The sequence below is a fragment of the Barbus barbus genome, assembly GCF_936440315.1.
Source record: "Barbus barbus genome assembly, chromosome: 25".
Taxonomy (NCBI): domain Eukaryota; kingdom Metazoa; phylum Chordata; class Actinopteri; order Cypriniformes; family Cyprinidae; genus Barbus; species Barbus barbus.
Genome location: NC_136753.1, coordinates 10481137 through 10493197, shown reverse-complemented (window position 1 = coordinate 10493197; position 12061 = coordinate 10481137). Strand labels below are relative to the sequence as shown.

The 12061-nt window shown below is 36.2% G+C and overlaps 1 protein-coding gene across 1 annotated transcript in view; it reads left to right on the top strand.

The window, feature by feature from the left end:
* The window catches only part of ube2o (ubiquitin-conjugating enzyme E2O), an 84505-nt gene extending 77939 nt beyond the window's left edge, over positions 1–6566 (top strand). Inside the window, exons 17-20 of the mRNA XM_079378326.1 lie at positions 139–275; positions 413–616; positions 939–996; positions 3205–6566. Coding sequence (XP_079234452.1) covers positions 139–275; positions 413–616; positions 939–996; positions 3205–3953 — 1148 coding nt within the window. The 3' untranslated portion in view covers positions 3954–6566. The remainder of the gene's footprint in view (positions 1–138; positions 276–412; positions 617–938; positions 997–3204) is intronic.
* The last annotated feature ends 5495 nt before the right edge of the window (positions 6567–12061 follow it).

Below are 12061 nucleotides of genomic sequence, written 5' to 3'. Positions count from 1 at the left end.
CTGAATGCGACTTGCATAGTATCGAAGTGACATTTACATTTTAATCAGAGCTATCAGCACCACTGTTTAAGCTACAGGAAATCTTGTCTAAGATTTATTCCAGAAGCCCTCTAAAGTGACTCCTCTTTCTCACCATAGATACTCACTCATTTAAAAAAATGGAATTCCAGCCAGCAGAGGCAAAGAAGTTCTTTAGCACTGTAAGGAAAGAAATGGCCCTGCTGGCCACCTCTCTGCCTGATGGCATCATGGTGAAGACTTTTGAGGACAGAATGGTGAGTGTGCCTTTCAATCTTTTTATGAACAGGTTTGGTTGTTGTATTTTGTTCATTTTGCAATGTTTGAAAAACAATATTTCCTCAAAAAATGATGATAGGATTCTTCAATTAACCTTTCTTGTTTTTCTCTTCAGGACCTTTTCTCAGCTCTCATTAAGGGCCCTAACCGCACTCCATATGAGGACGGACTCTTCCTTTTTGATATCCAGCTTCCTAATATATATCCTGCTGTTCCTCCTCTCTTCCGTTATCTCTCTCAGTGCAGTGGTCGACTTAACCCAAACCTGTATGATAATGGGAAGGTTTGTGTCAGTCTTCTTGGCACCTGGATTGGAAAGGTAAGCTGACCTAGTCTCTGATCTAATTGTTGGGTAAAATACTCCTGATTTTGCACTAGCAACCTATTTGCACTCCCTTTGATCATTCTTCTTTGTCACTATGTTGGATGACTTTACTTTTTGTTATTTCAGGGGGTCATATCCTAAATTATTTAGTTTTACATGGCTATTAAATTCTCTCTGATCATTGGAATGAAATTGTGGAATGCACAATTTAGATTTAGCACAGAATAATTGGTACCCGCCATTGTATAATTTGAATATTTGTTCAATATTGACGTGTTTTTTTTGTTTTGTTTTTTTTTAATGTTTCCTTTCTCAGGGTACTGAAAGATGGACCAGCAAATCCAGTCTACTGCAAGTGCTTATCTCTATACAAGGTTGATTTAAAAGCTACTCCTATTATGCTATTTATTATGCTAGTTTGCTTGTTAGGGGCTACTTTTTAAACCCAGTCAGAACTGTTATTATTGTACTGTAATAATTGTTGTTATAATGGGAAAAAAAATTAAATGCAGTATATTTCTGAAACTTAATTTAATTTTTAAGTTTGATAAGTATCTGTGAAATTCTCTAAAAAGGGCGGATTGCTTTAAGGCAATAAGCAGGACTTGATACCACAATTTTGGCTTCGGTATGATGCCAAAATTTAATACTTCATTATTGATGCTAAATTGATACCATAGGTGTCAAATAAGCAGCCTCAAATGATAACCGAATTAAAAACACTGCAAAAAAGCACTGCGTGAAACTCTGCAGTAACAAATTTGTTGCTTGTTTTTGAGCATAAACATATAAACAAACTTCTGAGAAGCGATATTATCAGTTAAGCTGAAAACATTGCACAATCTCTTATCTACATCGTGTTTATTTTATTTTTAATTTTTTTGAATAATAAAGGGATTCACAAACATGCTAACACTGAATGATGGGAAGTTCGGATCATTTTACTGACTCGGATCTTTGAATCTTGTTCTCTTTTTTCAAGTCATTTCATTTCGTTCATTTTAGCAGAATATAATTAAAATGTTACATGTTAATAGCTAAATTCACCAACACATGACACATCTACTTGCGTGACGTGACGTTGATCACATTTAGAATAATAAAAATTAACTATAATGCAGCCAAGGCCAAATTATGAGAAAGAGAAATAATTAATTGAGGCTATGCAGTCCGTTAGTTTCCCTCACCTCCTGATCTGAGTCATTCATTTTTTGTCACATCACATCCCCGTAAGCTGAAGCTATACAGTCTGCATCGGAAATAGAATTGATTAGTTCATCTCTCGAGTCTTCAGGTTTGAGTCTTTCGTTCAGCAAAAACTATGCAGTCTATACAAGAAACAGAAATGATTAGTTCACCTCTAAAGTCTTCGAGTTTGAGCTGTTTGTTCTTTTGTCACTAGCCTGCTTCCTGGCTCAGTAACAAACACAAATATTACATTAAGTGTATGTTGTTATTATATGTAGGCATCTTTGCTTTATCAAAGTGATTTTCCCTCATCATACGGATGACGTTTAAAGCATTAATCAATTCTTTCTTACTCCTATTCAATGTTATGGAAAAGAACCATCATGCCAGAAATTCACAAAAGTATAAGTTGTAAGAAATAATAAGCTACAATTTGAGACCAGAAATGCATCACGTAACTCTTAAAAAACTGAATATGTGTGTGTTTGTAATGAAGATTGGAATAATTAACTAATTTCTATATCCAATACCACTGTCACGTCACGTGACAAAAGAGCGAACGACTCGGACCTGAAGACTCGGCAGGGGAACTAATCATTTCACTTTCTGGTACAGACTGCATAGCCATCTATAGGGCTGTCACAGGATGAATGAAAAACTTGAACCCAATCCCGAAGACTTGAGAGGTGAACTAATCATGTCTGTTTCCTGTAAAGAACCAGTAGGATGTTACGCATACGCTGTCAACACGAAATGAACGAATCATTCACGACTCAATGTTTCTGAGTCATAATAAAGGTAAAAAAAACAAAACAAAAAACAATGCAAAAACGTTGTAAATAGAAAACTTTGACAGAGTGCTTACGCAAATACTCACAGGGTCATTAACATATCAATATTCACAGTATTGTCTTATTTTATGTTGTCAGTACAGTCATGTAGAGTGAGTTTTATCTGTTTGATCCAACTTGTTCCTCATCACATTTGCCAGTTTTGCATCAGTTTGGTCAACACATAGCGTTGAACTTTGGAACAGCTGTGTATCAAGTATCGAATTGAGCAGAATCATGATATTGTACAGTTTAAAATAATATATACTTTTTTTTTCCCCTAGTACCCGTATACTGCGTAACACTGTAAGGCAGTAACAAATGCATGTGTATAGCTATCCATTACGACAGTGAATTCCACTTACTTAACTGTAGGGGGCTTCAAATTCACAAAACTACATACAGTTGCTTTAAGGATCACTTTTGTAGGGTCAGGCTTTTGAGATGTGTGAAAATATGTGAAATGGCATAATTAAATGTAATTTTGAATCTATGATTTCATTAGAAGCCCTCTTCACTTCTTTCTTGCACTGTTGTGTAAATAGTTTGTCTCCACCCCTTCAGGTCTGATCCTGGTCAACGAGCCATACTATAATGAGGCTGGCTTTGACAGTGACCGAGGCCTTCAGGAGGGTTACGAGAACAGTCGCTGCTACAACGAGATGGCACTTATTAAGATGGTGCAGTCAATGACTCAACTTCTTCAGCAGTCTGTGGAAGTCTTTCAGCAGGAGATCTGTGAGCACTTTGCCTGTAGTGGATGGCGACTGGTCCATCGGCTGGAGTCCTGGCTGGAGTTGGATGGGGCAGTGATTGATCGTGCTTTACGTTGTGGTGTTGGAAGCCTCCATGGAGAACCTCTAGAAGAGATCCCATCAGCTCTGGCCCACAGCAGCCCAAGCAAGCAGGATGTGCGAAGCGAAGACGAGCTCGAGGACTCTGGTCTCAGTCCCTCCACAGTGGGGCCCATTGGACTTCCTGGTTCAGGTGGGCAGCGGGACCTGAGCCAGAATTCGGAGTGTGATAGTTCAGTTGTGGGTGGTGCAGGATCAGAAATAACAGAAGGTTCTGAAGGGGTGTTGGGTTTTGTGACATCACAACAAAGTATGAAACCGTATCAGGAGTCTCAGCCGGCTGTGAGACCAAAGAAACGGAGAAAGAGCTATCGCAGCTTCCTTCCAGAGCGCAGTGGCTATCCAGACATTGGATTCCCACTCTTCCCTCTTTCCAAAGGCTTTGTGAAGAGCATGCGTGTAGTTTTGCAGCAGTATCGTGCTACTCTCACAGCTGCTGGCATTCCTGAAAACAAATAATTGCCCTCCAGTGTAATTTTTCCCCTTTTTTCTTTTCTCACACTTTATTCAACCCAAGAGCTGCGCTTTTCCCCTTTAATCCTTTGTCTCATCAGGCCAATAATGTTCATAGCAGCCTTTGTTAATTGCTTCATAGCACGCTTCGTTTTTTGTTGCCTCTCATTGGTCATGGGGTGGCAGCACACATTATTTGTTTCCATTAAAACAATGTTGAAATTTCATATGCTTCTATCTTGTTTCCCTGACAACCACCCTGCTGCCACACTGCTCTCTCAGGGAAGAATGGACAAAATAGATGGATGTGAGACTTTAAAAGATACTGAGGCATGACTGAAGCTTTTGTTGTGTTGTGACTTTTCAAGATTTGTGGGTAAAACTGCACCAGAGGGATTGGATTTATTGTGCCATGGGATGCTCTAAATGGTCTTTGCTTTGTCATTTGCTACTATGGGGAGGACAGAGACTATTTTTTGATGGGATCACCATCAAACTCTCACCACATATTGGTTTGCACAGGTTGAAAGTTCATTTACAGAAAAAATAAGGATGTTATTGTCAGTTTTTCCAAAAAGCTTCAGATCAGATGTGTGACTGTTATCCTTGGTTAAACAAATAATTATATTTCCCAGCATGACTTGCTCTCTGGTTCATATTTCCATGTTAGTGCTGCTAACATTGCATTGACTTTCAGTCTTGATCAGTATCATTCTTTTAAAAATGTTGGTGACTTGCTTTTTGATCCAAAATATAGTCAAAGTTGTACAACTGCCCAGTCATCTATACTGTACAGGCCCTGATCATTCCTGCTGGTGTTTTGCACAGAAATTATATGAAAGTTGAGTGTCAAGTTTACATTTAAAAACAACAAAGCAACCAGACACACTAAACTATTTCTCTTGAAACTGGAATCTAACATCCCCTTTCTTTGTCCCTCCCCCTCCATGGCGCAACAAAGAAAACTTTTCGACATTAGTAACTATTATTCTCTGTACAGTACATTATTTAAAACGTTTCTTACACTTTTGCCATAAATGCATACATATCATAAATCCAGTTTACATATATGTAAATAAACAGTGGGACCTTTAGTATGAGGCAGGTCAGTCATCTATTCTATTAAATGTGAGAAAGCACCCAAAGGTCTATTTTACCTGTCCTGAGAGTCAGCTAATTAAAAAAAATACTTTAAGAGGTTTAGCAGCCAGGAGTCAGATGTTTTGAGCTGTGTTTGCATAAAGGTTATTTGTTCTAGCACTGATAAGTTTGACCGGTCACATCCCTAACTCTTTCCTCTGTCCAACGTTGTTGCCTTAAAACTGATTTCAAGCTTGACCTTAGGTTACCTTTTTTATCGCGTTATACCTGTCATTGTCTGTTAAGGGGCCCATCAATCGCACTAGTTATGATGGAGAGGCAAAAATGTTATTTTCACAAGCACAATCCAAGAAGTCATATTCTTTAGACAACTGTGAAATGGTTTGTTTGTATATTTGCCTATATGAAAGATTTTTTTAAGGATTGACACTATTTAATCAGCTACCAACTTTTTTCAATATCATGCATTTCTCTGTGACATGATTTAGATGCTGTGAATTAGAAGCTTCATGTTAATCCTGGTGCTGTGGTTCTCCAGACCACTAGGAGGCAGCAGGCTAGTTTCAGAATGAGCAGTTTAGACCTCACTCTTTTGTTTACATCAACATAAGGCCAGCTGTAATTAAAGCACAGCCTTCACACAGCTCTCACGTCTTGTATGTGTTGTTGCTCATTATGATGCAATGATTAAAAAAAAGTACACAGCTTCATGTCATCAGGCTGTTTTACATTTAACAGATCCTAGTAATTTTCTTAATTTTGCGCAGAAGTGATTGGACATAATTACACTTGTTTCTGCTGGAAGACCTGTTTCTTATTGAGTTGTGAGCAGCTGGCTGATTATTTTTATTTTTTCTCTGTTCTTTTCTTAATCCAGCTTGCTTTTTTTCTGTAGTTTGCCATTTGGGCTTGATAGCAGATGTAATAAATGCTAACTTGCATACAGCAGTAAATCAGCAGTAAAAGTGTTTTGAAAGACAGAAAAGAAAAAGAAATCTCTGGCTGATGGTTTTGTTCATCTTGAATAAGATAAGATATTCTCATACATGTTTCCATGCATAGAAGTTGCTGACAGTAAGATTTATTTAACTTGTTTTATTTTGAATTTGTAGCTTATTACAGTTTGGCATTTGGAGAGTACAAATGCATTATCAAAGAGTTTCATGTGCTCATTCCCTTAGTTGACAGAGATTAAACCCTTAAGTCTCTCTCTTCCACTACACACTTTCACCAGTTCAGCCCTCCATGATTCATATTCAGTAAATTTCATGCATTTTAGTACTGAAATGTGAAGCTAAGTCTCAAGCAAGAATCAAACATCAACCTTACGCTCGCAACTATTTTCTGTGTATGTGTACAATACTCTGAATTTAATCACTATTATGAGGAGAGGTAATAGCCAAAGCATGTAACATGTTGCTTTAAGCCTTAACGGCTACACCAGACTTGACTGTACAATGTAAACATTTCCACAGTGGCCTGTATTGGTAAACTAATAAACATATGATTTGTAGCCTGAATTCTCTGTACAGACGTCATGACTATGCATATAGATTTTATATTTAACAAAAAGTTGAGTCCTAAGTGGTCATGTGAATGCTTGGGGTGTATTAAAGAGTGTGTTGTATTTTAATTATTTATTTATTATTATTATTATTTTATTTTAGTTGCACTAAACAATGTAAAAAGTGAAGCATTAAATTCTTTGCAAGCAGAACCATGGCAAAATATTCTGAACTATTGTTTTTTTTTTTGTTTTTTTTTCAGGAATTGATTGTCCATCAGAAAAACAAAACAAAAAAAAAATCAGAAGAATAACACATTTAAACAAACTTTTATTTAAAAAAGAAATGCTATCTTTTTGCTTTGACTTTCCAATAGAAAAGATTCAAGTGTGGGGGAAAAACAACCCATTATTCTGAGATTAGATACAAGAATTTAAACTGAAAAGTAGTCAGACACTCATTCCAGAATCATGGAGTTGAACAGTAAAGCTGGTCTGGCATCAAGTTTTAACTTCGTAGTAGTATTTTTACTATATATCCCTAACGTGCTGTTTACCATTGTGATATCAATAAATGTATTAATATCTTGATGTACAACAATCAGATGTGTCTTAGCATAATTTTGTGATGTTCACTATTGTATCTTTCTTATTTCACTGTTAAGGCACATCAAAGATTAAAAAAATTGACATCTTAATACATTGTTTACATAACCAATTTACAGTGTAAAATTAACTATCTATCTTTTAAATAAGTCTCAATCATTACTCAACAATGCTGAGCTATACAATACATTGCAAATTTGTTATCAAAAAATATATTTGTTAAAGTGCTTCAAAGCATACCGTACATTTTGGTAAGGTGTATTTAGGTACATATAAGGTCACGTTTCACCTTTGATCAATAATTGATCAATATAGCATACGCAAAAAAAAAAAACATCCAGCATTTTGTTCAAGATAAAATTTGTTATATAACAAAGACCCAGATCAGGTCACTTGTGCAGCTTTAAAATAGAAGTAACCTTCCCTATACATATGAGGTACTGACAACTAAGACTCTTTGGAAAATCAGAAGCAAGGCCTACCAGCAGGGAAGCTTCTACTGACCAGTGATTCCTCTTTATCCTGACAGATTGTTAGTTAAAGCAATCTTGTATTTTCTTAATGATGTTCAGTATCTTTTAACACTCCTTATATTCATTTGCCATTTAGACTAAGGATAAGAGATGTTTGTTAATAGAAAAAGAACCACTAAAGCAACATAAATGGAGTTCATATAATTAATGCACTATATTGCAAATACACAGTATATGGTACGGTAGCGCTGTGTAAGGCACAGAAGAAAATAATTATAAAGTAACTTGTCAATGATAATGCCTTTCCACTGACACTCAGAAATGGACTAGTGTCATACAGACATAATTTTTTTTAATGTAAGTGGTACCTTAGCTGATTTCAGAACTATAGCACAGGGTAATATTTCATTCAATTACAATTACAGTTTCGTCACATTAAAAAAACTATTACATAGCTTCAAAGGACTTGTGATCCAATGCATAGCGGATCTTATTTGTTATTTTATAGCTTGCTAGCCCCAGTCCCCTTCTACTTTCATTAAGCAAAAAAGAAACCAACTGCCAGCACCATATCTGTTATGTCACCCAGCTATGAGTCTTGCCAGGCTGCCATGAATTTGTGCCTGTACCGGTCCATAATCTACCAGCTTTCAATCCACGGTAATGATTGCTTTGGGTGAGTATGGTTCAAGACGCAGAGCCTTTACTTTAACATGAACCACATGGGGGCAGTTTGTGTTAAAATTACCTCCTTTTTCCATAGCTAGGAATAGGTGCAGGAGAGATCTGCGAGAGATACCTGTCTTCACATATATCAGGTGGATTATGCCATCATCGAGTCTGGAAGCAGGTGCAGCCAACATGTCTTCTGCAAGGTGGGACTGGTACAGGGCCAAAACTAGAACAAAATCCTCATCTTGAACCACTGTCCAGTGTTTTGGTACTGACTGGTTGAGGGGGTTGAGTAAGAAGTCTGTAGGACAAAGTACAGACAGATGATGGGTTGGATTGTTTTGACTTCAGAGTATTGTTGGAGTTGCTAGAATTTTGAAGAGTGTGACGAAGTAAGTAATTTGAAGTACAGCAGGAATCAGAGTCGGACTGGGACAATGTGTGGTTAAATGATGCAGTTGAATCTACCAGACTAGGTTGAGTAAATAAGCTAGCTTAGGTAGAGTTGAGTGTCATCAGCATAGCAGTGATATGAAAAGCCATGTTTCTGAATGGCAGAACCTAGTGATGCCATGTAGACAGAGAAGAGAAGTGGTCCAAGAACCGAGCCCTGAGGCACCTAAGTAGCTAGATGTTGTGACTTGGATACCTCACCTCTCCAAGATACCTTGAAGGACCTATCTGAGAGGTAAGACTCAAACCACTGGAGTGCAGTTCCTGAGTTGCCCTTTCTCAATAGGGTTGACAGGAGGATCTGGTAGTAGACCGTATCAAAAGCAGTTTTTTAGCTACTGAATGTCACAAATTTCAGGTTGACAATTCAGTTCACCCTCAACACAGAAACATTTCTTATGAAGTTAGATGCACACTGTACAATTTTTATGGTCCTTTACAATTGTTGCCTGTCAGACTATTTAATATGACTGCGGTGAGATCTTGGGTAAAAGCCATGGCACACTACACAACTGTAACAAAATTTATTGAAGCCTATGATTTATCACAAAGGCAACTAGATGAGTAAAGTCTGATAAATTTTAATGTTGGCTTGGCAAAGCCAGTTCTGAAAGTTTTGAATAACTTTGAAAAACGTGAAGTTTAAAAAAAGTTACTTTTACAGTTACCATTGTATAAAACACAAAAAGCTGTATACGCTTTGTCAAGCCAACATACTGTAATCAATCAGCCATTGAAGAATGCCACATTAAGTGATCACAGACCGGTGAGACTGGAATGAACTTCCCTACAGCAAGATACTTTTTCTTACAATCCACAAAATTGATCTCAGACAGCAAAACTGCTGAAAACCTTTACCGTGTAAACTTCGATTAGTAGCTAAAAGTTTCAAGCCCAATTACCTGTTAATCAAACTCACTTTATGATACAGGACTGTCTTATGTTGGTGTTCAACCCAATGATGATTTACATGCACCATTGTGTACACTTAGATACGTCATAATGCAGTTGTTTTTTTATGTGCAAAAGTTAATATTTCATAATTCATTACTTTGTCAATGATAGAGCTTTATATCACATATAGTAAAGATAGACCCGTCCCTTGGGTCAATTTAACCCGAAACTCATTTTTATAGATTTTTTTTTTATTTTATTTGAGCGCTGATCGTTATGGTACGAGACTTTGTGAATTTTGTCACACTTGAACCTGGGAACTTGAAAAAAGTTAATGTGGGTGTAATTAAAAAAAGTATAAATGGAATGTTTGAAAAATACAAAGTTCTGGCATGAAACTCTAGATGAGGCAGTCTGATAGATCTAACTCAGTATGACATAATGACATCATCACATGTCACAGCCGATTGGTTTTCTCCTGTATCATTAGAGTATGAGCTCCCTGCTCAACATTCAAATATTTGGCTAATGTTTGTGGTAGCAGTTTGCAGCGCACTTCAGAAACATCTGAAATCAACATCTAAGTTAAGTGAATGCTGTTTTAATCCATATCGCTGTGTATATTGCATGGTCTGCCTAATTGAATTAACCCCTTAACTGTCACCCCTCCCCCCCTTTTGAAAACAGACTTGAAAGTGCACTATTTAAAGTTAAATTGTTATAATTCACGAATGCTTTTGAATACAGACCTAAGGTTGGTCTCTTTTTAAAGAAGGCAATCTTTAAAACTATAGATTATCAGATTATTGTAGAAATTATTTGAAATAATTTCAAAAAATTAAAAAAAAAGTTATAAGTTTAAATTTACTGTAAATAACATGTACGGTACTATTATTATATATTATATAAAATAAATATTTTACAAAATGTTTTAATCCAAATTTAGCATAAAATTAAAGCCATATGTCTAAATAAATTGTGGTCCAAATTTAAAGTTGATATAAAAAAAAAAAGGTTACTGTGCAATTTTGTTTATACCACAAACATAGAATGAAACCGGGTGCCATTCAAACCCCATTGAAATTTTTTATGCACTTTTCTGTCACAAATGTATCAATTTCTCTCTCACTATTACTCCTATCACAAAATAAGAATCTTGAGACTCAGACCTTTCCGATGAGATGTATTTTGTCAAGATTGTATGACACCTCCCACTACGGGGGAGGAGCCCGCTAAAAGATATTAAAGTACCATTTCTATGGTGACGCAATATCCGATTTCAAAATGGATTTCACAGGATGAATTTTGAGATTTTAAGCTTTCAAATTATATATAATATGATGATTACTAAAACGTGATAGGAAAAAAAGGTGAGGTGCGCTCTTGTCATAAATTAATCTATTACTGCTCCTACTTAATTTTAAACAACAAACAGTGGTAAAATATCTATTTAGGACCTTTCCAACGATATATAGTTTGTCATGATTAGATTAGGATTTAATGGTAAAATATTGAAGTAAAGTTAGGCGTCCCGTATATATCAGCTTGTTTCAAGTAGAAAAGAGCTGAAATTTCGATTTTGTATTTTTTTGGAGATTGAAAAAAGTAAACAAATATGCTAATTTTCATAAAAATATCCAGAATTGAAGGAAAAAGAAAATAAAAATCGCAAAGAAAATAAAAACCCTACATAAATAGAATTTGTAAAATGTTTAATTAATTAATCAATCATAAGCTTTTTGGACACAAAAATAAATGAATAAATAAAAATGAGTTCATTTTTATAAGTTGGGTCATTTTGACCTGCATGGGACATATTTGTTACAGGTAAGGGAAAGATGGATGAGGGTTAGACTGTGATTGAATTACAGAGTAAAATGCTTGTGCCTGTCTCACTGGCAGGCTATAATGAGCTTGCAATATCAGGGCTACATTATGATCTTTTTCTGCAAAGATTTGCATAAGTGCTTCTTTGTGAGAAATGAGAGGTGCATAACATGGAAATCTTATTGCAGCATCTTTAGAGCAATTTGCGTTTGCTTAACCGAGTAATGACTTACATAATGACTCATTGACATTGATCCAAAAGGCCTGTAAGTAAGCAATTCAGATCAAATTATTTCCCTATAACCCTAGACAAGTAATATATGAGTTTTGGAAAGTCTTACCCAGAATAATGGTGTATAGAGGCTGCCAGTGAATTTCCTGAGCCCCCTGGAAGCACTTCCAGAGTCTGAATAGCTTCTTCCCAATCCTCATGCTCCATGAGCCCGTTTACCACCTAAAAAACACTGGGAGCATGTCAAGAGGCAAGGCAACAAGCAGTTAACTAGACAATCTCATGGTTAAGAAAGGAATATTATATGCAAATTATACTTGCAAAAGGCTGTATGTCAAAAATAAGACACTCC